The sequence below is a fragment of the Pristiophorus japonicus genome, chromosome 3, assembly GCF_044704955.1.
Source record: "Pristiophorus japonicus isolate sPriJap1 chromosome 3, sPriJap1.hap1, whole genome shotgun sequence".
NCBI classification, from domain to species: Eukaryota; Metazoa; Chordata; class Chondrichthyes; family Pristiophoridae; genus Pristiophorus; species Pristiophorus japonicus.
In genome coordinates, this window is record NC_091979.1 from 106,222,080 (window position 1) to 106,249,376 (window position 27,297).

The 27,297-nt window shown below is 44.9% G+C and overlaps 1 protein-coding gene across 5 annotated transcripts in view; it reads right to left on the reverse strand.

Moving 5' to 3' along the window:
• The window catches only part of ccdc14 (coiled-coil domain containing 14), an 84,044-nt gene extending 59,480 nt beyond the window's left edge, over nucleotides 1-24,564 (reverse strand). Inside the window, exons 1-5 of one of the 5 annotated variants that reach the window (XM_070874667.1) lie at nucleotides 24,336-24,564; nucleotides 22,502-22,596; nucleotides 11,815-12,355; nucleotides 5,163-5,304; nucleotides 4,493-4,575 (exon numbers count right to left, since the gene is read on the reverse strand). In XM_070874667.1, the coding sequence (XP_070730768.1) occupies nucleotides 4,493-4,575; nucleotides 5,163-5,304; nucleotides 11,815-12,355; nucleotides 22,502-22,596; nucleotides 24,336-24,495 (1,021 nt within the window). In that variant the 5' untranslated portion in view covers nucleotides 24,496-24,564. Of the gene's footprint in view, nucleotides 1-4,492; nucleotides 4,576-5,162; nucleotides 5,305-11,814; nucleotides 12,359-13,804; nucleotides 13,991-21,142; nucleotides 21,234-22,501; nucleotides 22,597-24,335 lie in introns of those variants that run through there. The other 4 variants (XM_070874662.1, XM_070874673.1, XM_070874679.1 and 1 more) reach the window with 4 other exon arrangements.
• Between the last annotated feature and the right edge of the window lie 2,733 nt (nucleotides 24,565-27,297).

Here is a 27,297-nt window from a genome sequence, read left to right on the forward strand (position 1 = left end):
TAGACCAGTACTTTGTAGCCAACGAGCTGGACGGAGAAGGAAGCGCTGCAAAAAGGAGAGCGGTCCTCCTCACGGTCTGCGGGGCACCGACCTACAGCCTCATGAAGAATCTTCTGGCTTCGGTGAAACCCACAGATAAGTCGTATGAGGAGCTGTGTACACTGGTTCGGGAGCATCTTAACCGGAGGGAGAGCTTGCTGATGGCAAGGTATTGGTTCTACATGTACCAGCGATCTGAAGGTCAGGAAGTGGCGAGCTACGAGCTACGCGACTTGCAGGACAATGTGAATTTGATGGCTACCTGGAGCAGATGCTCAGAGACTTTTTTGTACTGGGCATTGGCCACGAGACCATCCTACAAAAACTTTTGACTGCAGAGACACCGACCCTCAGTAAGGCCATTGCGATAGCACGGGCGTTTATGTCCACCAGAAATAACACCAAACAAATCTCTCAGCACACAAGTGCTAGCAATGTTCATAAATTAACTGGAACTGTGTTTGCGAGCAGAAATGTACAGGGCAGAAACCACGAGTCTGTAACTACCAGCAGGCCTCAGGTGACCCAGGTGACTCAGAGTCCGCAACAAAAGGATGAATGCAAGGCAATTCACACCTTGTTGGCGTTATAGAGGCTTCCATTCAGCCTATCCATGCCGCTTCAAAGGGTATGTTTGCAAGAGCGGTGGAACAATGGGGCACCTCCAACGAGCTTGCAGACGAGTTGCAAGCTCTGCAAAACCTGCTAACCACCACGTGGCAGAGGAAAATTGGTGTGTGGTGGATCAATTTCGAACCTGAGAGAGAGGAAGCAGATGCTGAAGTATACGGGGTGCACACATTTGACGAAATGTCCACCTATAATGCGAAATGTAAAATTGAATGGCTTACCCGTAGCCATGGAACTGAACACTGGCGGCAGCCAATCCATCATGAGTAAAAAGATGTTTGAGAGACTGTGGTGCCCTGAGCCCCATTCACACAAAACTGAGAACGTACACCAAAGAGCTCATCACTGTCTTGGGCAGCGCCATGGTCAAGGTCACCTACGAGGGCACGGTGCACAAACTGCCACTCTGGATTGTCCCGGGCGATGGCCCCACACATCTTGGAAGGAGCTGGCTGGGCAAAATCTGCTGGAACTGGGATGACATCTGAACGCTATCACATGTCGATGAGGCCTCATGTACTCAGGTTCTTAACAAATTTCCTTCCCTTTTTGAGCCAGGCATTGGAAACTTTTCCGGGGCGAAGGTGCAGATCCACTTGGTCCCAGAGGCACGACCCATTCACCACAAGGCGCGAGCAGTAGCTCACATGATGAGGGAGAGAGTGGAAATTGAGCTGGACAGGCTGCAACACGAGGGCATCATCTCCCCAATGGAATTCAGCGAGTGGGCCAGCCCAATTGTTCCAGTACTCAAAGGTGATGGCACGGTCAGGATTTGCAGCGATTATAAAGTAACTATTACTTGTTTCTCGCTACAGGACCAATACCTGCTACTTAAGGCAGATGACCTATTTGCGACGCTGGCAGGAAGCAAGACGTTCACCAAGCTCGACCTGACTTCGGCCTACATGACGCAGGAGCTGGAGGAGTCTTCGAAGGGCCTCACCTGCATCAACACGCACAAGGGATTCGGTCGGCTGCAGCGATCTTCCAGAGAAACATGGAGAGCCTACTCAAGTCGGTACCACGCACGGTGGTTTTTCAGGACGACATACTGGTCACGGGTCGGGACACCATCGAGCACCTACAAAACCTGGAGGAGGTCCTCCAGCGACTGGATCGCGTAGGGCTGAGGCTGAAGAGGTCGAAATGCATCTTCATGGCAACAAAAGTGGAGTTTTTGGGGAGGAAGATCGCGGCGGACGGCATTCGGCCCACAGACGCCAAGACAGAGGCTATCAGGAACGCGCCCAGGCCACAGAACGTCACGGAGCTGCGGTCGTTCCTGGGACTCCTCAACTATTTTGGTAACTTCCTACCAGGGTTAAGCACCTTCTTAGAGCCCCTACATGTGCTATTGCGTAAAGGTGAGAACTGGGTATGGGGAAAAAAAAACAAGTAATTGCTTTTGAGAAAGCCAGAAACATTTTATGCTCCAACAAGCTGCTTGTATTTTATAACCCGTGTAAAAGACTTGTGCTAGCATGTGATGTGTCGTCGTACGGAGTCGGGTGTGTATTACAACAAGCTAACGTTGAGGGGAAGTTGCAACCTGTCGCCTACGCTTCCAGGAGCTTGTCTAAGGCCGAGAGGGCCTACAGCATGATTGAGAAAGAGGCATTAGCGTGTGTATTCGGGGTAAAGAAAATGCATCAGTACCTGTTTGGCCTCAAATTTGAGCTGGAAACCGATCACAAGCCCCTCACATCCCTGTTCGCTGAAAACAAGGGGATAAATACTAAATGCCTCAGCCCACATACAAAGGTGGGCACTCGTGCTATCAGCGTATAACTATACTATCCGCCACAGGCCAGGCACCGAGAACTGTACGGATGCTCTGTCGGCTACCATTGCCCACCACGGGGGTGGAAATGGCGCAGCCTGCAGACTTGTTGATGGTCATGGAAGCGTTTGAAAATGAAAAATCACCTGTCACGGCCTGCCAGATTAGGACTTGAACCAGCCAAGATCCTCTGCTGTCCCTAGTAAAAAACTGTGTACTGCATGGGAGCTGGGCCCGCATCCCCGTTGAAATGCAAGAGCTAATCAAGCCGTTCCAGTGGCGAAAGGACGAGCTGTCTATTCAGGCAGACTGCCTGTTGTGGGGTAACCGCGTAGTGCTACCAAAAAAGAGCAGGGAGATGTTCATCTCGGATCTCCACAGCACACACCCGGGTATAGTAATGATGAAAGCGATAGCCAGATCCCACGTGTGGTGGCCCAGTATCGACTCTGATTTAGAGTCTTGTGTACGGCAATGCAGCGTGTGTGCTCAGTTGAGCAACGCGCCCAGAGTGGCACCACTAAGTTTGTGGTCCTGGTCCTCCAGACCATGATCGAGGATCCATGTCGACTATGCGGGCCCGTTTCTCGGTAAAATGTTCCTGGTGGTGGTGGATGCTTTTTCAAAATGGATTGCATGTGAAATAATGTCGGGAAGCACCGCCACCATTGAAAGCCTGAGGGCCATGTTTGCCACCCACGGCCTGCCTGACATACTGGTCAGTGACAACAGGCCATGTTTCACCAGTTCCGAATTTAAAGAATTCATGACCCGCAATGGGATCAAACATGTCACCTTGGCCCCGTTTAAACCAGCCTCCAATGGGCAGGCAGAGCGGGCAGTACAAACCATTAAACAGAGCCTTAAACGAGTCACAGAAGGCTCACTCCAAACCCGCCTGTCCCGAGTGCTGATCAGCTACCGCACGAGACCCCACTCGCCAAAGGGGTGCCCCCAGCTGAGCTACTCATGAACAGGACACTTAAACCAGACTCTTGCTGGTTCACCTCAACCTGCATGATCAGGTAGAGAGCAGGCAGCAGCAACAAAATGTAAACGATTGTCGCGCCACTGTGTCACGGGAAATTGATCTGAATGACCCTGTGTATGTGCTAAACTATGGATATGGTCCCAAGTGGATCGTGGGCACGGTGATAGCTAAAGAAGGGAGTAGGGTGTTTGTAGTCAAACTAGACAATGGACAAATTTGCAGAAAGCACCTGGACCAAACGAGGCCGCGTTTCACAGACTGCCCTGAACAACCCACAGCAGACACCACCTTTTGAGCCCACGACACACACCCAAAGGATCAATGACACCACACCGGACCAGGAAATCGAACCCATCATGCTCAACAGCCCAGCAAGGCCAGGCTCACCCAGCAGCCCTGCAGGGCCAATAACATGCCAGCCGAGTGAGGGCACAGCCAACACACCAGAAAAGACATTTGTACCGAGGCGGTCCACCAAGCAAAGAAAGGCTCCCGACCGCCTCACCTTGTAAATAGCTTTCACTTTGACTTGGGTGGGGGGGGGGGGGGGGGGGGGAAGCGAGGAGGAATGATGTTGTGTATCGTGTATCTGTAAAGCATGTACTCCCATGTTTCGCCACCAGGGAGTGCATCCCCTGAAGTCCCAAGGGATCCCAGCATCCCTTGGAAGCACTGTATATAAGCCGGCCCCTAAGGCCTGTTCCTCACTCTGGAGTGTCTTAATAAAGACTGAGGTCACTGTTACTTTAACCTCCCTGTGTGCAGCCTCATCTGTGTTAGGAACACAATGCTAAGAATTAAATTATTGAGGTAATAACTATTTATGGGCAAATATTTGTTCTGTTTCTGTTTTTCATTTATTTCTAAAGGAAGTCAGCATGTGAAAGGAAATCACTTCCCAAGGCTAGTGCATTTCTTATTAAACATTAAAAAATTAAGGGCAACCAAGATTATTTCCTTTTAAAGTTATATACTTGCATGGATTCAGCAATAAAAGCTTTAGGCTATAATGAAAAAAATACTTTCATAAAAAAAGAAAGCTAATATACCTTCAAAGTTGCAGTCTACCGATCTCGAGTCTTTTTCGGCTCTTTCTCGCTCTCGAAGTTGCTGGTTAACTATCCTTAACCGTCTACAAAATTTAAAAGAAAACACCTTAATTTTAGAACTAAAATCAGATCTACATCAAATGTTTACCAAAACTAAGGTATCCTAAATAAAGCTCAGTTTATTGGCAGGAGAAAATTCAGTTTAACAAAATGTAGTTGTTACAGTTCAGACTTAAGGCTCTTGTTTTGTGTTCACAACAAAAAGGCAGTTTCCAGAAGCAGAATGAATCTCCTGTGAACTGAAACCAGTGCTTTTATACATGCCATGAGTGGGATAACATGCTTCGATTTAACAGCAGCAAACCTGTAAGTATTAAAAGGATTACGTTGGAAAAAAAAGGATTTTAAAATGTTTTAAAAAGGTGTTAATATATATGTAGAAATATTTAGATTTTTTGGAAAATTAAGAATCATACAAGAGTTTATTTGAATAAAAAAGTCCAGTAGCATACTACATTTATATAACACTATGAAACTGAAATTACAAGACATTTGTTGCCTGTGCCTGCGATTCTTCACACCGAGCTCCCATTTTGGTTAGACTGTCAAGGGAGGAAAAGTGAAGAAAAATAAAGTGCAAAGCAGACATTAGGAATGAAATATTATTGACCTGCGCAGCTGTGCATTCTCACTGCGTAGAGGTTGAAGACTCATAGCTATTTCTGCTTGTACATTAGTGCTTCCAATCACAGTTGGTAGTAGTGAGATACTATCTTCTAGCTCCATTATCAACCGGAGAACCTCAGAGTCGTCTGCCAACAGAAAGACATTAATATTTAACAAATCCTGTCAATATGTTGCATATTTAGTATTTAATTCCCATCAATGCTCACCTTACCTATAATGCAACAGATCATGATTTCAATCTTAAATGCTTATCCAACAAAAAGATGAAGTAGCACAGTTCAAGAATGAAGGGATTCCTCAAGTGCTTATTGAAGTAAAGCTATGCATATCTGCTGATATTACAATTTGTGACCATCTTAGATTAATGTATATATCGATTTGCTCTGGATTCCTCCACCATTTTACTCAATTCCTCCATCCCTTTTTTCCTGGCATGCAAGCTTAATTACTTTAAGTTTTGTTAAGTAATTGAAAGTAAGCAGGATACAATGCATCATGACTATATCAGGAAAAAAAAGTTGATAGATACTTATTAATGCTGAATTTATCTAACAAGAAACGTTCCTGTGATTGGGGAGACTCATGGAAAAGTTACATTATTTTATTAATATTTGTTTTGATGAATGGAATAGACGAAAAATTATCTAAATAGTTTGCAAATTAGTTTAACAGAAGACAGAAAGAACTTGAAGTACTATCAGGACATTCCAAAGCAGTTTGCAACCAATGGATTAATTTTGAGGTGTTATTCTTGTTAATGTAAGTGAACGGGAGCCAATTTAGAAGGGCGGACCGACGAAGAGAAGGAGGAAGGAATGACCAACCAGGTAATTTGTTTATAGTTAAGGGAGGAATATTGGCCAGAACTTCCTGCTCTTCTTCGAATAATCTAATTGAACAGGAAGATGGGGCCTCATCTGAAAGATACCACAATGCAACACTCCTGCACTATTGTTGTGGCAACCTTGGTTATGTGCTGGTCAATATTTGGGCTTGAATCCACAGATTTTTGGCTCGAGGCAAGAGTGTTACCATCCAAGTCAAGTTGACTTCAGAGTAATAATACTGTACCTGAGGCAAAGTAAGCAATGGTTTTCCAGAGAGATCCGATCAAGGACCCTTCATATTGTTGATAGCAAACAGGATGTCTTGTAGTATTATTACATTTAGCTGGTCAGGTAATGAGTAGAAAGGAGATAGAGTATCTTCAGAAAGACAGAAATAGGCTGAGATATAGATCAATTTTGATATGCACATAAATATAGGAAAAGCATTGAGGAACAAGTGACAGTAAACATATACAACTTTGAAGAGCTGTATTTTAGGATCCACGGTTGAGGTTGAAAGGAAAAAATGACTTTGGAGTGATCACTAACCTTCATCTGAAAGCATCTGATCAGTGCAAAGTGGTCATCAATACAGCAATTCAGGCAATGGGCTACATCAGAGTGCAGTGAATTACAATACTAGAGAAGTTATAATGACATCATACGGATCATTGATGAGGCCAATTCTGAAATATGGTATGTAGTTTTGGTTACACTACCTCAAAGATTATATAGATGAATTAAAAGGGCTCAGAGAAGAGTGACCAGGATGATCATTTTGCTGGAAATATAAGAGTAAATATGATGCAGGTTTTAAAATAATAAAAATTATAGCTAAAGTTAAAGTAAGCATGCGATTTAATATGCACAGTTAGGACATGGAAAGACTACAGTGAAGAAATTCTGACATCCCGGGCCCGTACGGAGTTTCTAGGGACCTGGGAAGGCATTGGAAAAGTCGGTTTTCAGTGCACAATACGCACGTGCTGAAAACCGGCTTTTCCGATCTGTCAAGCTCATGCATATTGGGAGCGAGGACATTTGCAAGGGCAAGGTTGCAGTATTTACACACATCTTGTCCAGCAAAGGTCCTCAAAAATTTTCCGCCTGATAAAAGCAAGCGAATAGCTTACTTTTACAGGCGCAAGTGTTTTAAAAACATGTTAAAATAAAATTATAAACACACATTTTATTGTGAAAACCCCTCCCCACTACGGTAAGTTTATTTTTAACCATAATTTAAAAAAACTTTTTTTTTAAATCAGGAAAATATTTTATTTTTAGAAGACATAACTTTAATTTCAATTAATTTTAAACGTGTGGTCTGTTTTTTTATTTATTATTATTTTGTGTGTTTGGTTTTGTTCCCATTAATATCGCTGAGAACTCGTAGATACGCGAGTCTCAGTGCTATTAATGGGAACCTGTGAAATACTTACCTGACTGCATCTTCTGCGTGGGAAGCCTCCGGACGGGAGCGTGCTTCGCAGCGCGGGAAGAGAAGGCCTCCCCACCGCAATCCAGGACACCTCCTAGACCACCAGGTACTTTCGTAAAAATTCTCCGGTCGGGAAGCAATTGCCCGCGGGAAGACCGCGAGAGGAATTTCTGGGCCGACAAGTACAAAATTCACAACTCAAGCAAGTTTTGAGATTTTTCTCAAATTTTTAAATAATTTTTTTTTTTAAAAAGAGCCCCAATCAATACAGGGAACCGGTTACGGAGTAGGAGGAAGGATTATAGAGATACTAAAGTAATTCACGGATTCCTCCCCCCACTCATCGGTAGTAGGGGAAGAAACTTAGTATTCCTGAAAAGAGGGAATCGGCAGGTGGTGGAGAAGTAGAACAATCTTGTGTGGACTTTGAATGGATTGGATTTGATGAGCTGAATGGTGTGTTCTCACCTTGGACTTCCTATTCTTATGAATGAAAATATGTATGGTTACATTGATGAAACGCACCCAACTGAGAAAAATAACGGACAGGCCTGGAACCCAAACCCTTCACACCTTTGGCTTAACAGCAACTACTGAATGATGTTTTACTCTTTTCAACAATATAGTTGTCCACAAGTAAGTAATAGTGTATGTTCCCCTATAATCCTGAAGCATTCCTTGGGGAGGAGTTAAACTAATATGGCAGGGGGATGGGAACCAATGCAGGGAGACAGAGGGAAACAAAAAGGAGACAAAAGCAAAAGACAGAAAGGAGATGAGGAAAAGTGGAGGGCAGAGAAACCCAAGGCAAAGAACAAAAAGATCAACTGCACAGCAAAATTCTAAAAGGACAAAGGGTGTTAAAAAAATAAGCCTGAAGGCTTTGTGTCTTAATGCAAGGAGTATCCGTAATAAGGTGGCTGAATTAACTGTGCAAATAGATGTTAACAAATATGATGTGATTGGGATTACGGAGACGTGGCTCCAGGATGATCAGGGCTGGAAACTCAACATCCAGGGGTATTCAACATTCAGGAAGGATAGAATAAAAGGAAAAGGAGGTGGGGTAGCATTGCTGGTTAAAGAGGAGATTAATGCAATAGTTAGGAAGGACATTAGCTTGGATGATGTGGAATCTATATGGGTAGAGCTGCAGAACACCAAAGGGCAAAAAACGTTAGTGGGAGTTGTGTACAGACCTCCAAACAGTAGTAGTGATGTTGGAGAGGGCATCAAACAGGAAATTAGGGGTGCATGCAACAAGGGTGCAGCAGTTATAATGGGTGACTTTAATATGCACATAGATTGGGCTAACCAAACTGGAAGCAATACGGTGGAGGAGGATTTCCTGGAGTGCATAAGGGATGGTTTTCTAGACCAATATGTCGAGGAACCAACGAGGGGGGAGGCCATCTTAGACTGGGTGTTGTGTAATGAGAGAGGATTAATTAGCAATCTCGTTGTGCGAGGCCCCTTGGGGAAGTGACCATAATATGGTGGAATTCTGCATTAGGATGGAGAATGAAACAGTTAATTCAGAGACCATGGTCCAGAACTTAAAGAAGGGTAACTTTGAAGGTATGAGGCGTGAATTGGCTAGGATAGATTGGCGAATGATACTTAAGGGGTTGACTGTGGATGGGCAATGGCAGACATTTAGAGACCGCATGGATGAACTACAACAATTGTACATTCCTGTCTGGCATAAAAATAAAAAAGGGAAGGTGGCTCAACCGTGGCTATCAAGGGAAATCAGGGATAGTATTAAAGCCAAGGAAGTGGCATACAAATTGGCCAGAAATAGCAGCGAACCCGGAGACTGGGAGAAATTTAGAACTCAGCAGAGGAGGACAAAGGGTTTGATTAGGGCAGGGAAAATGGAGTACGAGAAGAAGCTTGCAGGGAACATTAAGAAGGATTGCAAAAGTTTCTATAGATATGTAAAGAGAAAAAGGTTAGTAAAGACAAACATAGGTCCCCTGCAGTCAGAATCAGGGGAAGTCATAACGGAGAACAAAGAAATGGCTGACCAATTGAACAAGTACTTTGGTTCGGTATTCACTAAGGAGGACACTAACAACCTTCCAGATATAAAAGGGGTCAGAGGGTCTAGTAAGGAGGAGGAACTGAGGGAAATCCTTATTCGTCGGGAAATTGTGTTGGGGAAATTGATGGGATTGAAGGCCGATAAATCCCCAGGGCCTGATGGACTGCATCCCAGAGTACTTAAGGAGGTGGCCTTGGAAATAGCGGATGCATTGACAGTCATTTTCCAACATTCCATTGACTCTGGATCAGTTCCTATCGAGTGGAGGGTAGCCAATGTAACCCCACTTTTTAAAAAAGGAGGGAGAGAGAAAACAGGGAATTATAGACCGGTCAGCCTGACATCGGTAGTGGGTAAAATGATGGAATCAATTATTAAGGATGTCATAGCAGCGCATTTGGAAAGAGGTGACATGATAGGTCCAAGTCAGCATGGATTTGTGAAAGGGAAATCATGCTTGACAAATCTTCTGGAATTTTTTGAGGATGTTTCCAGTAGAGTGGACAAGGGAGAACCAGTTGATGTGGTATATTTGGAATTTCAGAAGGCTTTCGACAAGGTCCCACACAAGAGATTAATGTGCAAAGTTAAAGCACATGGGATTGGGGGTAGTGTGCTGACATGGATTGAGAACTGGTTGTCAGAAATGCTTCCTGTCTGACAACCAGTTCTCAATCCATGTCAGCACACTACACCCAATCCCATGTGCTTTAACTTTGCACATTAATCTCTTGTGTGGGACCTTGTCGAAAGCCTTCTGAAATTCCAAATATACCACATCAACTGGTTCTCCCTTGTCCACTCTAAAAGGGTACTTTTCAGAATGGCAGGCGGTGACTAGTGGGGTACCGCAAGGTTCTGTGCTGGGGACCAGCTGTTTACATTGTACATTAATGATTTGGACAAGGGGATTAAATGTAGTATCTCCAAATTTGCAGATGACACTAAGTTGGGTGGCAGTGTGAGCTGTGAGGAGGATGCTATGAGGCTGCAGAGCGACTTGGATAGGTTAGGTGAGTGGGCAAATGCATGGCAGATGAAGTATAATGTGGATAAATGTGAGGTTATCCACTTTGGTGGTAAAAACAGAGAGACAGACTATTATCTGAATGGTGACAGATTAGGAAAAGGGGAGGTGCAACGAGACCTGGGTGTCATGGTACATCAGTCATTGAAGGTTGGCATGCAGGTACAGCAGGCGGTTAAGAAAGCAAATGGCATGTTGGCCTTCATAGTGAGGGGATTTGAGTACAGGGGCAGGGAGGTGTTGCTACAGTTGTACAGGGCCTTGGTGAGGCCACACCTGGAGTATTGTGTACAGTTTTGGTCTCCTAACCTGAGGAAGGACATTCTTGCTATTGAGGGAGTGCAGCGAAGGTCCACCAGACTGATTCCCGGGATGGCGGGACTGACCTATCAAGAAAGACCGGATCAACTGGGCTTGTATTCACTGGAGTTCAGAAGAATGAGAGGGGACCTCATAGAAACGTTTAAAATTCTGAATGGTTTAGACAGGTTAGATGCAGGAAGAATGTTCCCAATGTTGGGGAAGTCCAGAACCAGGGGTCACAGTCCAAGGATAAGGGGTAAGCCATTTAGGACCGAGATGAGGAGAAACTTCTTCACCCAGAGAGTGGTGAACGTGTGGAATTCTCTACCACAGGAAGTTGTTGAGGCCAATTCACTAAATAAATTCAAAAAGGAGTTGGATGTAGTCCTTACTACTAGAGGGATCAAGGGGTATGGCGAGAAAGCAGGAATGGGGTACTGAAGTTGCATGTTCAGCCATGAACTCATTGAATGGGGGTGCAGGCTAGAAGGGCCGAATGGTCGACTCCTGCACCTATTTTCTATGTTTCTAATGTTATATTTTAAACAGCAAACAAACATTGACCAAATTGGCGGTAAAATTTAAACTTGCGTGCTAATTCAGTTTGGCATTTGTAATTGGTACCAATAAATACAATTTTAAGAGTCATTTTGAAAACCAACACAATACTAAAGTTACATCAATTTGAAAAAAGTAAGCAATAAAATGTTATTTCATGTAGTTTTTGATCAAACTTGGATTATAGGCCACAGGCCAAAAGAGTTACATTTTGTGTACAGCTTCTCAAAACATGAGCAAGAAATAAAATATTGCTTTGGTAATCAACACAGCTAGTGATCACCATTTGAAAAATTAAGTTTGGAGCCCTACGTAACTTCAGAGTAGCAATGAATAGCACCAAGCTGTAGTGCTGGCGTGATCTAAAATATAGAGCGAGTCACGGGTAGATATTCTAATTGCCAAAAAGTAAATCATAGCATTTATTGCAACTACCTTGATCAGCAATCAGAGCCTTCAGTTCACTCAGAAGATATCTGATAGTTTTCACTTTCTTGGCTGTTTTGTCAGGACTTTGTTTTTTAGGTCTTGTATGTTTGTCAAAACTGGTCTGGCAGCTGGTGTCCCTTACTGGTGTAGTATCCACTAAAGTGATGTCATCCTCTTCACTTGTAGTCCCATCACTGTGCTCAGTGTCTGATCTGTCAGTCCCTTGTGACTGTACTTGTGCTTTCCAAGCTACTTGCTGGGGCTCTTCCCCTTGTTGCTGCATTTGGGTTATGTGATACTGGATACACTTTAGTAGCTCTTGTTCCTTCAGTTGTTGTGGACCTTGGTTAATCAAGCTGTGACTGCCACCACTGTCACAGACCAGGTGAGCTAAAGTATGTGCAGTCACAGTAGGTGGGATTGCAGATGGAGCGAAGGTCACTACAGGTTGGATTGGAGGGGCAATGGTAGCGGACGCTGAATAAGCTGGCAAAAAGTTCAATCCTCCATGAGGAACAGGTTGATTGTAAAGGTCACTGGGCATAGTCTGCTGAAACAATGGAAAAGTTAAAATATAGAATAAAAGCATTTGGCAAGATAGTGACCATGAAAACAGTGCCCAAACAGCTTTCTTGTAAGGAATTAAATTTATGATGAAAGTATAGCAATTCTGGTTACTTAGGGCCCAAGTTTCTACACGATAAAAAATGGGCGCCCCTCCGAGCTGGGCGCCCGTTTTTCGCGCCACAAAGTGCGCCTAAAAAAATCCTCCGTATTCTCCACCTCCCTGCAGGTCCTCTGGCCCTCGGCGCGGCGCAGCAGGAGCTGTAGGGGGCGGAGCTAGGACCCTGCGCCGAAAACAGTGCCGGGAGCTCTGCACATGCGCGCTACAGTGGGCACGCAAGTGCAGTAGCTCCAGGCGCCCGAAACTGTGTGGGAGGGGCCCGAAGCACGCAGCCCCTAGCCCTGGCCGAATGGCCTCACTGGGGCTGCGTGAATAAGGCTCCTCCCACGGCCAGCTCCTGCTTCCTGCCGACTCCCGCTCCTGCTTCCACCCCCCACCCCCCCCGACCCGACTGTCGCTGCCGCCCCTGCTTCCGCCCCCCCCCCCCCCTCGACCGGACCCGACTCGACCCGTCTGCGTCTGCCGCTGCCACCCGACTCTACTCTCGCCCCCAGACTGGATCCGACCTGACCTCCCCCTCCCCGACCTGACCTCCCTCCTGATCTCTCTCTCTCTCTCTCTCTCCCCCTCTCCCTCGCCGACCCGAACCGAACCTCTCTCCCCGACCCGACCCAACGCCACCTACCTCTGGTGCTGGGGACGGGCCCTGCCCGAAATCTCGGGCCCGGCCCGTTCAGCCTTCGGTCCCGACGGCAAACCGCTTCCTAAAGGCCTGCCTGAAGAACTTTCACACAGGTAGGAAGATGGTTTATTTAATCTTTTCTTTGCTTATAAATGTTTATTCAGGTTGGATTTATTTGTATAATATTTGTATAAGTATAACTAAGGATTTATTGTAGAATTTAATGACTTCCCTTCTCCCCCCCCCCCCTCCCCTCCCCCCCTCGTTCCCTACGCCTAATTTGTAACCTGCGCCTGATTTTTTAATGTGTAGAACAGGTTTTTTCAGTTCTACAAAAATCTTCACTTGCTCCACTCCAAGTTAGTTTGGAGTACATTTTCACTGTGGAAACTTTGAAATCAGGCGTCTGTGGCCGGACCTGCCCCCTTTTGAAGAAAAAATTCTGTTCCAAAGTAGAATTGTTCTACCTGACGAGAACTGCAGAAAAAAAAAAATGTGGAGAATTGCGATTTCTAAGATAGTCCGTTCTCCACCAGTTGCTCCTAAAAATCAGGCGCAAATCATGTGGAAACTTGGGCCCTTAGAATTTTACTGTGAAGCCAGGAGGAGTGCAGCTCCCAAATCCACAGCACTCCTGATGGTCACGATCGACCCACCCACGTGATGTCCTCCCTCTTCCCAGGACTTACCAGAGGCCACTGCTGGTAAGGCAAGAGCCCCAAAATGCAATCCTCCTGAAGGGCGAGCTGTCTGTCGATATGCAACAGGCACCAGCAGTTCACCCAAAGTATTTAGTTGAAGCCAGAGACCCAATTTTGGACACACACTGTCAATGCAGCACTGATAGGCCGTGACAATTTTTTACGCCATTGTCTCTATATTTAAAAAAGGTCAACAAATCTGATCAATAACAGATAACATAAATGGAAACCATTCTAAAGTGTACCCTTGAGAAGAACCTGTACAGCAATATTTTAATGAGCCCTTTGTCAGCAGTTCTGATGAAGAGCTATACCTAAACATTAACATTCCTGCTTTCTCTACAGATGCTGCCCCAGAATTTTCTGTTTTTGTTTCAGATTTCCAGCATCTGTAGTATTTTGTTTTTTTTTTTCCAGGGGTTATGCAATGGCTTTATAAATTTTTGGTGAAACCAGATTTGGAGTATCATGCTCAATTCTGGCTGTCAGGGCATAAAAAATACATATGCGTTGAACAGGGTACAAGAACATTTCTATGTAGTTTAGAAATAACACATTTAAGTGAGGGACTCAGGAAGGTATAGAAAATCTTAAATTATTCAGAAAGTCAAGGTAAACCAGGAATAGTAAAACCCAATGGCAAATTTAAATTAGTGAAAAGTAAATTCAAACCGGTATTAGCAAGGACTTTTTTTTTTATTACTTAGAAATATTTAGAATAATCTGCCAGGCAGCATTGAAGAGACAAAAGGCTAAAGATTCGGGGGCTTATCGGCACCCATTACCAGCAAAAAGTTGCGTTAAGAGGGTGGCCGCCGCTATTTCACCGGCTGGTGGTGGGTCCTGCGACATCTGCCATTTTCCAAGGCCAGGCAGTACTGCAGGTATCATCCGTCACCCTGCAAATTAGAAGAGGCAAAGGTGACGCCAGTCAGCGTGCAACACCGACTTAACGTCTCCTCAGCAAATTTGGACCATGGCGCTGAGTTCAACTCTGGGTCCCAAACTCACCATGCAGCAAACTGACAGAGGTGCACCTCTTAAAGGGGCACAAATCTTTCAGGTAAGTTTGCATTTAAGCTTTTGGACTGGGGTTTTTTGATTTTATTGAAGTAGTGGTTTGCTGCAATATATGTTAAAAGTTTTTTTTTTAAATGTATAGGGAGTACTGCTGCATGCTTTCAAGGCCGCGGATGGTAAAGGAAAGTCTTTGAAGACAGAAAATGCTACAAATATTCAGGAGGTCAGGCAACATCCATGGAGAGAGAAACAGAGTTCACATCTCAGGTCAAGATGCTGCCTGACCCTGCTGAATATTTCCATCATTTTATGCTGTCATTTCAGATTTGCAGCATCTGCTCGCAGAGGGAAGAGGAAGACGCAGAAGAGGAAGAAGCCAAAGGACGGATGCAACCCAGACAGCCCCTTTCTGACTGGGATATCCGGGGTGAAATCATCTGCCTGCGGTACCAGTAACCACAACCTCAATTCCCCTTTAAACATTTATCCCACGTTACTTTCCTTGTGTTACTGACCATCAAAGCAGCCTCTTGACCACAATGCAGAAATAAGCACCACCACAAAGCAAACTTTCCAATCCAACTTTGTACAACTATCCATCCAATGTGACAACTCATCACCCTTATGCATTCTCTTAGTGACTATCTTGTGTGTGCCTTTGCCTATCCTACTGATATCATGCAGTATACCCCGATGGTTGCAGCGTGGCTGGTGGAAGGCTGATGACTTTCAGTGGGGGACCTGCAAATGGCCTTGCTGGTCGACCTTGAGGAGCTGGGAGTGTCAAACCAAGTGATAGTGTTGTTTCTTCACTCTCCTCTCCCTCTTCTTGGCCAACCACTGGGTGGGCAGACTGCATTTCTCGGGTGTGTGAAATGACGAAGGGACAAGGGTGGAGTTCGGTGAGGGGAGGGCGGGAAAGTAAGAGGTGCAGGCCAGAAGGAGCATAATGTACGAGGATACCAGCATCTTGTATCCTATCTGCCCCGCCGCTAGCCAAGGGCTTAGCCATGCCCCTGCCAAGAATGGCCTGCACCATCTCCTCCAACGTTGTGAGGTGAGGCTAGGAATGGGAGGTGTGCCTCGTGAATGGTACAGATTGTTGGTAGGCGAGTAATGGTGTGGGGTGGGGGGGGGAAGTTGTGCATTGAGCATTGTGCGAGGCTAGTGATGCAGTTGGTGGAAGACAGCTTTTGAAGATGCATTCACTGACTTTGACCACTGGTTTGGGGTCATGAAGCTTCTTTGGGCATTGGAGCCAGGTGGTGGGAGAGACACTGCTGACAGTGACGGCCTCAGTGATGTGGTCCCACATCGTTCTTTCTGGAGGGCCTCCTGGCCCCTGTGGGTAGAGGACCTGTCTTGCACTTTTGACACCCTACAAAAAGCTGGAATGCTGCATGTAAGACTCTGGGTACCCTTCCCTGGCTTGCGGAGCCATTTGTTTTAGTGTTGAAGTACTTTAAAAACAATTTGAGGTCGTCAGGGAATTCAACTTAAATTTTTTTTAAAGGCATGATTGGCTGAAAACAGCATGTTTTAATTCATTTCTATGTACACCAGGCACCTCAAAGCACTGGGAAAGTACCACCAACGCTGCCTCCGCAAGATCCTGCAAATCCATTGGCAGGATAGACACACCAATGTCAATGTTCTCGCTCAGACCAACATCCTCAGCATTAACCACGCTCGATCAGGACCGATGGATGGGCCACATCTTCTGTATGCCTGATGCGAGACTCCCAAAACAAGCACTCTACTCGGAGCTCCAGGTGGGCAGAGGAAATGCTTCAAGGACACCCTCAAAGCCTCCTTGAAAAAGTGCAACATACCCACCAACACCTGGGAATCCCTGGTCCAAGACCGCTCAAAGTGGAGGAGAAGCATCCAGGAAGGTGCTGAACACCTCGAGTCTCTTAGTCAGGAGCAAGTGGAAGCCAAGCACAAACAGCAGAAGGAGCGCACGACAACCCAAGCACCCCACCCAGCTGCCCCTTCAACCACCGTCTGTCCTACCTGTGACAGAGACTGTAGGTCCCGCATTGAACTCATCAGTCACCTGAGAACTCATTTTAATGTGGAAGCAACTCATCCTCAACCCTGAGGGACTGCCTAAGAAGAGAACGATTTTTTATTAGTTCAGAAGGCATTGCCCTTTTCATGCATTGCCCATTTAATTTCCTATAATGCCTAGCAAACTCCATTGCCTTGCTTCCAGAGGCTGTTGGAAGATCGAACGGTGCTTCTGGACAGCAACTTCACCTCCGATGGTGTGCAAAATTAAAGCACATGGTATTGGGGGTAATGTATTGACGTGGATAGAGAACTGGTTGGCAGACAGGAAGCAGAGAGTCGGGATAAACGGGTCCTTTTCAGAATGGCAGGCAGTGACTACTGGTGTGCCGCAGGGCTCAGTGCTGGGACCCCAGCTATTTACAATATACATTAATGATTTGGATGAGGGAATTGAGTGTAATATCTCCAAGTTTGCAGATGACACTAAGCTGGGTGGCGGTGTGAGCTGCGAGAAGGACGCTAAAAGGCTGCAGGGTGACTTGGACAGGTTAGGTGAGTGGGCAAATGCATGGCAGATGCAGTATAATGTGGATAAATGTGAGGTTATCCACTTTGGGGGCAAAAACAGGAAGGCAGAATATTATCTGAATGGCAGATTAGGAAAAGGGGAGGTGCAATGAGACTTGGGTGTCATGGTACATCAGTCACTGAAAGTTGGCATGCAGGTACAGGAGGAGGTGAAAGTGGCAAATGGTATGTTGGCCTTCATAGCTAGGGAATTTGAGTATAGGAGCGGGGAGATCTTACTGCAGTTGTATAGGGCCTTGGTGAGACCTCACCTGGAATAGTGTTCAGTTTTGGTCTCCTAATCTGAGGAAGAACGTTCTTGCTATTGAGGGAATGCAGCAAAGGTTCACCAGACTGATTCCCGGGATGGCAGGACTGACATATGAGGAGAGACTGGATCGATTGGGCCTGTATTCACTGGAGTTTACAAGGATGAGAGGGGATCTCATAGAAACACAAAATTCTGACGGGACTGGACAGGTTAGATGCAGGAAGAATGTTCCCGATGCTGGGGAAGTCCAGAACCAGGGGACATAGTCTAAGGATAAGGGGTAAGCCATTTAGGACTGAGATGAGGAGAAACTTCTTCACTCAGAGAGTTGTTAACCTGTGGAATTCCCTACTGCAGAGAGTTGTTGATGCCAGTTCATTTGATATATTCAAGGAGGGAGTTACGGCTAAAAGGATCAAGGGGTATAGAGAGAAAGCAGGAAAGGAGTACTGAGGTGAATGATCAGCCATGATCTTGCTGAATGGTGGTGCAGGCTCGAAGGGCCGAATGGCCTACTCCTGCACCTATTTTCTATGTTTCTATGCCTGCAGTAACGCCACCGCGAGGGTCTATGGAGCATCCTCCTCCGTTTCGGAGGCCCCAAAAGTACGTCACCATCCTTCACCTGTTCCACGACGACATGCAAGCTGTGATCCTTACCAACGGATCCAGCGCAGACCCAATTCATGTCCGGACCGGGGTCAAGCAGGGCTGCGTCATTGCCCCAACCACCTTCGCCATCTTTTTCACTGCCATGCTCCACTTCATAGTTGACAAGCTCTCCGCTGGAGTGGAACTAAACTACAGAACCAGTGGGAAGCTGTTCAACTTTCGCCGTCTCCAGACCAGGTCCAAGACCACTTCAACCTCTGTTGTCGAGCTACAGTACGCGGACGACGCCTGTGTCTGTGCACACACAGAGGCTGAACTCCAGGACATAGTCGACGTATTTACCGAGGCGTATGAAAGCATTGGCCTTACGCTAAACATCAGTAAGACTAAGGTCCTCCACCAGCCTGTCCTCGCTGCACAGCACTGCCCCCCAGACATCAAGATCCACGACGTGGCCCCGGACAACGTGGACCACTTCCCTTATCTCGGGAGCCTCCTATCAACAAGAGCAGGCATTGACGACGAGATCCAACACCGCTTCCAGTGCGTCAGTGCAGCCTTCGGCCGCTTGAGGAAAAGAGTGTTTGAAGACTCGGCCCTCAAAATTGTCACCAAGCTCATGGTCTACAGGGCCGCAGTAATACCCACCCTCCTGTATGGCTCAGAGGCATGGACCATGTACAATAGACACCTCAAGTCGCTGGAGAAATACCACCAACGACGTCTCCGCAAGATCCTACAAATCCCCTGGGAGGACAGACGCACAAACATTAGCGTCCTCGTCCAGGCCAACATCCCCAGCATTGAAGCACTGACCACACTTGATCAGCTCCGCTGGGCAGGCCACATAGTTCGCATGCCAGACACGAGACTCCCAAAGCAAGCGCTCTACTCGGACCTCATCCAAGGCAAATGAGCCAAAGGCGGGCAGAAGAAACGTTACAAGGACACCCTCAAAGCCTCCCTGATAAAGTGCGACATCCCCACTGACACCTGGGAGTCCCTGGCCAAAGACCGCCCTAAGTGGAGGAAGTGCATCCGGGAGGGCGCTGAGCTCAGAGTATCGTCGCCGAGAGCATGCAGAAATCAAGCGCAGGCAGCGGAAGGAGCGTGCGGCAAACCTGTCCCACCCACCCTTTCCCTCAACAACTATCTGTCCCACCTGTGACAGAGACTGTGGTTCTCGTATTGGACTGGACAGCCACCTAAGAACTCATGCTAAGAGTGGAAGCAAGTCTTCCTCAATTCCGAGGGACTGCCTATGATGACACTGCAAGTTAGCGCTGGGCTAAAAATCTTTAACCCGTTAACCCGAGGCCGCAATGACACTGGCAACTCTCGTGGCGGCTACGAATTTTTAGCCCAAAAACATTTGGCACGTTCAAATTGAGGCTCGATGCTACAAATATGAAAATCAGGGTGCTAGGGAGAAAGTTTGTGATGGACAGATTTTCTCATCACTAACTTTTCCATGGTTACCATTTTTTTAACTAGTCAGATCATCTTCAAAAGGTTGCAGTTATGCTATTAAATTCTGCCACTAAGTGGCACTGAATGAAATTTCAACACTGAAGTTGTTAGTGAGGTACTCTGTTTCTGCCACTGGGTGGTGCTACGCAGAAACTAAAAAGTAGGAATGGGCCAGCAATAAAACAAAGACCCATATTCTTTTTTTAAATATCTTGGGCTGTAATTTGCGGCCTCTGTGGGAGCGTACAAGGTGTGCACGTCACCGTAGGGGCCGCGCAAATTCTGTGTTAAGGCATGCACTAAAACCCAGAACTTCCCTGGGAAAAGGGCCTCCATGGGTCCAACTTCTGCCCAGCGAATGCCCGTAAAATTCTTACGCGAGGTAAGGCCTGCTTTTACCAGCATATAGAAGTTTAAAAATAACATAAAAATAAAACTTTATCATTTATACATTAAAAACCCTGTGCAATAAGGTAAGTATATTTTTAACCCTGCTAAAACATGTAAATTTATTTTTCAAAAAAGTGTTAAATATTTAATTAAATTCCATTTAAATTAATTTTAAATATGTAATTTTTTTTAAATGTATTTGATGTCTAGAGGTATTTTGGGAGGTATTCCCATTCATACTTATGTGAATTCCTTGCATCTGGAATTCCCATAAGAATGAATGGGATTCCCGTCTTTGATTGGTTGGGCCGACCCACGTGATCCCATGGGCGCTTGTGAACTGCATGCACCACTGGGATACGTGGGCCTCTACGCAGGCCTATGCCCACAGGCCCAGGAACGCACGTCTCCATGGATCCCGAGGCAGAAGATAAGTGTGTAGACTTTTTGTCAGTTGGAGGCATCCGCCTGTGGGAAGCCTCCGACCGCAAATTCAGCCCCATTGTGACTACAATTCAGAAAAATAATTTACCCCCTCCCAGCCAAAATTACTTTATTGTTGAGCATATCAGTTCTGAGTTTCAATGAACTGATCATCTTTACCCAAGTGTTTTTTTTATTAAAGACTCTGGCCTTTGGGCGCTACCCAATTCCAGCGGCTGTGAACTTCCGGTTTAGCTCTCCAGGAGGCAGGTGGAGTGCTAATCAAGCGCTAACACTTCCCTTAAAACGCTAAACGGAGCAAGTGGGATGGTAGCGTCAGAGCGTTGCACAATGTCCCTTGCAATGCTGCTGGAATCACAGGCTCCTTCCCTCCATTGAAGGGAGGGGCCATTGCTGACATGCTTTGATGGTAAGCCTGGGAATGGTGGGCGACAGGACCTGCGATCCACGAAGAGCAGCCCCATGCACTTTAAGAGAGTGCCACGGGAAACATTCAAAAACCAGCACAGAGGGGTCAGAATAAAATTTTGGCCTACCTGGCCATCAATACCTTTAAGCACTGCTCCCCAACCGGCCGGCCGAGCTCACAATGCCTTCTGCAGCTGCCGTTATTGACACCCGGCAATGCTGCAGGAAGCAAAAGGGAGTTTAGGATCCAGGGCGGTAACGGATTACGTCACGATCTCCGGGGTGCAGCGCTAACTGCCTGGGAAGTTCACGGGCGTCGGTACTTTCACCGCGCCTGAAAAGCCGTTAGTGCCCAGTTATCACCCACCGGAGGCACTATCGGGAGGCGCAAAGGAGGCCAATTTGTCCCCCTCTGTTGCACCAACATTTTTTTTTAAATCTACTGAAAATATGTCAACATGGCAATAATTCAACATTTCGGGACAAATTTGCATGGAGAGTTTATTTTGCATTGAGGAAGAATGAATATATTTTTGGTTGTTGACATTACCATGCTTAAAAGCCTCCAAACTAAACTACTGAGTACTATATTTGTCTGCTCAACATGGAATGCATACTTTTTTCTTAAACAAAGCTAGAAATCTTAGCCAGAAATTGGCAACAGCCAAGGCTTAAGGACATCAGTGTTCACAGGGATAATGTTGCAGTGTAATGCTGCAAGTACAAAAGTTTACTAACAGGGCACTGCCAAGCTTCTTTCTCCTTGATCAACTAGGACTACTCTATCTGATAGGGCACAGACTTAGAGAGATATCCAGGGTGGAGTGGGAAGAATCCCTGCCTCGCCAGGTTCCACAGCATCCTGAACCTTCCTGGCTCAGATATTAGATGAATTGATTTGTCACAGAAGGTTAACTGGTTCCAGACTTCAGTCACGAGACGTGTCACTTTGGAGCCAACTTAATCCCAAAGACCCTGCTTATCTCCCCTCCAAGGAGGATAGTCACTAGCTGTTTATTAGAAAACTGGCACATGCAGATGGGTTCCCTTTCAAAGTCGGGAACAGCTGCCAGGATCTCGGACTAGCATGGTTAGCAACACAAGTCGCCAGAAAGAAAAATGCTGCCATACAACAAACCTTGGGTTTGGTAGCAGGACCAATGCAGGGCAACTTGCAATGCACCAGCCACCTTGACATTGACGTACAAGCCCATTGCCATGTACCAGGCTTATTAGTCACCAACTGCTAAATCCAGTTCCTTATGTAGATCTAGGGTTGTTATTGCAATAAACCCAATTTCTAATATCCGAGTAGCTAGATTACTGTATTCATTTTTTTTTTTAAATCTTCAATGTACAAGATGAAAATTTACAACCAGAGAGATCGAATTCTCCTGAATCTGCTTGTCTAAAGGTTGCTTACATTACAATGTCCCAGATATTGTGAATAAAATACCTGTAACGTAACAACCTATTTATATACTCACAGACGGTATTACTAATGGATGTACAACATTCTTTGGAGACATAGTTGGTGTAGAGGTAGGCAGTCGACAATTAAATGTTGGAGCAGCTTGGGATCCTAAGAAAATACAAACATTTTGTTTATGGTAACTACTGGTTTCATACAAATAAACTGATGGTGTGCTATCTATTGACAACAACTTGTATCTATATAGTGCCTTTAACATAGTAAAACGTCCCAAGGTACACAGGAGTAAGAGACAAAAAAAATGTGACACCGAACCACAGAAGAAGAAATTACGGCAGATGACCAAAAGCTTCGTCAAAGGAGGTAGGATTTAAGGAGCGCCTTAAAAAGGAGGAAAGAGAGGTGGATAGGTTTAGGGAGGGAGTTCCAGAACTTAGAGCCCAGGCAGTTGAAGGCACGTCCACTGATGGTTGAGCAGTTATAATCAGGGATGCTCAAGAGGGCAGAATTTGAGTAGCGCAGACATCTCAGGGGGCTGTGAGGCTGAAGGAGATTACAGAGTTAGGGAGGGGGCGAGGCCAAGGATGAATTTGTAAACAAGGATGAGAAGTTTGAAATCAATGCGTTGCTTAACCGGGAGCCAATGTAGGTCAGCGAGCACAGGGGTGATAGGTGAGCGGGACTTGGTGCAAGTTAGGACTCGGGCTGCCGAGTTTTGGATGATCTCAAGTTTACGTAGGGTAGAATGTGGCAGTCCAGCCAGGAGTGCGTTGGAGTAGTCAAGTCTGGATGAGGGTTTCAGCAACAGATGAACTGAGGCAGGAGCGGAGACGGGCAATGTTACAGAGGTGGAAATAGGTGGCTTTAGTTATGCTGCGGATATGGGCCAGAAGCTCATTTCAAGGTCAAATAGAACACCTAGGTTGCGAACAGTCTGGTTCAGCCTCAGACTAGATGCTAGGGAGAGGGATGGAGTCGGTGGCTAGGGAACGCAATTTGTGGCGGGGACCAAAGACAATGACTTCGGTCTTCCCAATATTTAATTGGGGAAACTTTCTACTCATCCTGTACTAGATGTCGGAAAGCAATTTAGAAACCATGGAGAGGTAAAAAGAAGTGGTGGTGAGGTAGAGCTGGGTGTCGTCAGCGTACATGTAGAAAGTGACGAATGTTTTCGGATGATGTCGCCAAGGGCAGCATATAGATGAGAAATAAGAGAGGGCCAAGGATAGATCTTTGAGGGACACCAGAGGTAACGAAATGGGAGTGTGAAGAGAAGCCATTGTAGGTGATTTTCTGGCTACGATTAGATAGATAAGAATGTAACCAGGCAAATGCAGTCCCACCCAGCTGGATGATGGTGGAGAGGCGTTGGAAGAGTATGAAGTGGTCAACCATGTCAAAGGCTACGGATAAGTCAAGAAGGACGAAGAGAGATAGTTTACCTTTGTCACAGTCACAAAGGTTTCATTTGTGACTTTAATGAGAACCGTTTTGGTACTGTGGCAGGGGCGGAAACGGTATTGAAGGGATTCAAACATGGAGTTCCGGGAAAGATGGGCACTGATTTGGAAGGCGACAACATATTCAAGGCCTTTGGAAAGGAAAGGGAGGTTGGAGATGGGGCGGTAGCTTGGAAGCACAGTGGGGTCAAGGGTTGTTTTTTTTGAGGAGAGAGATGATAATGGCAGATTTGAAGGAGAGGGGGAAAGTACCCAAGGAGAGAGAACTGTTAACAATGTCAGCTAACAATGGCACCTCATAGAAACGTAATTATGTAAGCACATGCTGACGTTATCTGCAAACATCCCAAGCATTCTAAAATGCCAATAAAATTAAGATTTTTTTGACTACAATATGTACTGTAAAATCATGAAGCAGTTGTTTACCAGAGTCCAAAATTGTGTAGTAAGGTCGGGCTGCTATCCCATTAGGGTCATTTACTGGAGCATGACCATTTATAAAACCCATTTGTGTCTGAACATGATCAGAGAGGCACTGATGTAGAACGGGAGAATGCTGGCTTGATGGAATTGTGAACTGCTGCATCGTTGACAGATCCACAGTGTTATGCACACCTACTTCTGCTGTATCAGGGGTCACCTTGAACTTTGGTGCTGAAACTAATTATAAAATAAATTATATTTAAACTCTAGCAAAGTTGGTCATAGCACAAAACATAATGTAATTTGTTCATATTAAATAGCTCTCAGTTCAGAAGGAATTTAAAAATCTTTCCATGATTTCTAAAAGCATTTGTAATCACTTAAAAATCTCACAATAGGAAGTGATTTGGGAATACAAAATCCTATAATCAGATAGCAATCTGGAAGTTATACAATTTTAAGATACAGCTGTGAACAAAAGTCCCAAAGCAGACAGTTTATGATGCTCTGAATGATGCTCTGAATAAATCTTTAAAGGTTTTACTTTCTTCCATTTATGTTCCCTTACAGGCTGCATGCCACTACACATGTTCCATCAGATGAGAGACTGGACACTCTAGGCTCCAGGCTTCTCCATGGGCAGCAACAAGGCTGCTGATGATCGAACCACTGGCGGGGCAATTTACATGAAACAATCAAAATAATAGCCATGTCATTTCCCTTCTCCCAAGATTATCATGTGATGCTTCACCAAGGCAGAATGCTTTTGGACTCAAGTTTCACAGGTAAAAACCTTTGATACTGCTGATGATTTAGGTTTTAACAAAGTTATTGTCAGTATTTATCGACTTAAAAAAAGCTGAATTGTTTAATGTGGGTTTATGTTCTGCTGTTTTATGATGGAGACAAGGAATTTTCAATTTCTCATTAAGTTTATAGTTTACTTTTGTGTTTGAAATGACTTCATACCAGCATGCATAATAACTACAATATATTGAAACCAAAAATAAATTATCATTGGCTGATGTGAAATGCAGAGAGATTAATTACGATTTCTTGGAATGTTTCAGAGTATCATTAAAAGAACACACTTAAAAAAAATGATGATTTAACAGCTTCTCAAGAGCTATGCCGAAAGGGTTGTGGCCATGTGATCAATTCGGTGCTCTTCATTCAGGCACCCACACCTCTTTGTCAAGGTGAAAAGGGTTTTAAACTTTTGCCCGATAGGAACAATTCATTGCAGTGCTCTGGTTGTAGGAAGCCAGACTATCAGTTTACTTGTATGAGATTTAACAATTTACCTGATGAAACCAATTACCAGGCTATAGACAAGATTACTGAAATGAGACATTACATTACTCTTTAATAGGGTAAATGCAAATAATAAACTTGGTGCAAGTTCCCAAGCAAATTTCTCAAATTCCAGCATCCCACAACACAGACGATTTGTAGGACAGAACATTTATTTACTAATATACTCTATATATTAAATAGTAACAGACAGTATCAAGGTAAAAGAAAAGGTTTACACAAATACAAAGAAAAGTAGAAATCCAGTAGATGAGCAGCTATAAAAAGCAACAAAGGGATACAAAGAAAGTAATGAGGTGCAAATTGAATATGGAAAAAAAATTCCAAGGGATATCAAAGCTAACAGCAAAAGTCTACAAATATATTAAAAGAGTGGTTAATGGGGAAAGTAGGCCTGTTAAAGACAGATGCGGGCAAGGCTATAATGGACTATAAAGACAATAAGAAAATGGAGAACTTTGAATCAGTTTTCACAATGGAGGAAGAGTACAAAATACCAGTGGTACAAAGCAACAGAAAAATAATTCAAGGGGAAGAACTTATTTCATTTAACACAAGTAAAGAAATAAATAGTGAGAGAAAATAATTAGACTTAAGATAAACAAATCTGTAAGACCTGTTGGTTTCCACCCTAGAGTCTTAAAAAAAATGGGCGAGGAAATTGCAGCTGCATTAGTCAACTTTTTCCATAGCTCTCCAGATTCAGGAAATATGCCCTTGGATTGAAAAATTGCAAATGTCACTCATTATTAGATAGAAACCAGGTAATTTCAGACTTGTCAAAAAGAGAGAAAGAAAAAGAGAGAGAGAGAAGAGAGAGAGAGAGAGAGAGAGAGAGAGAGAGAACCCATGATTTTGAGGTGTCGGTCTCATTTAAATTTGGCATGCAAGCTGGAGGATTTAAGAGATTAGACTGGGACAGCTGCCAGCAAGGTAAATTAGCGGCCCAGATATTTTTGCCCACAAAAATAATTTGACACTTTGAGAAGGAATAAGGAGCCCAATTTTGGCCATGACTTGCATCAATTTTTTTGGAGTAAGTAGTTTTTTCTGGCGTAAGTTAAAAAATGACATTTCCCCCTCCCCCCCCCCCCCCAAATTTGCTCCAGAGTAAGTCAGTTAGGTATGATTTTTTTTTCCAGTTTTTTTTTCCCCCAAAAGGGGGAGTTCCCAGACACTTACACCAGTTTTGGCCATTTATGCCACTTTGGCCAGCTAAAACTTATTCCAAATCGACTTAGATCAGCATATGTGGCCAGCTCTGAAAAACATTGCGGGCAGTTAAGAATTCGGCGCAGGTTAGTACATTTAAAGCACCAACACTTACAAAGCGCTAAACAATGCACAAAAATAAGCATTCAATAACAAATAAAAAATACAAGGAAGCTGAGAGAACCTGCACCAAGACTTACAAAGCACTAAACAAAGGCCAAAAAGTAATAAGCAATTAGTTAACAAATAAAAAATAGAAGGAAGCTGAGGACCTGCACCTACAAAGCACTAAACAAACCACAAAAAGTAATTAGCAATCAATCAATAACAAATAAAAAATAGAAGTCCTACCTTTATGCCAGAATCAAGTTTTTTTTTTAAGTTCCCCCGGCCACCCCCACCCCCCATCAAAACACTCTTTCTCTTCCCCCCCCACGCC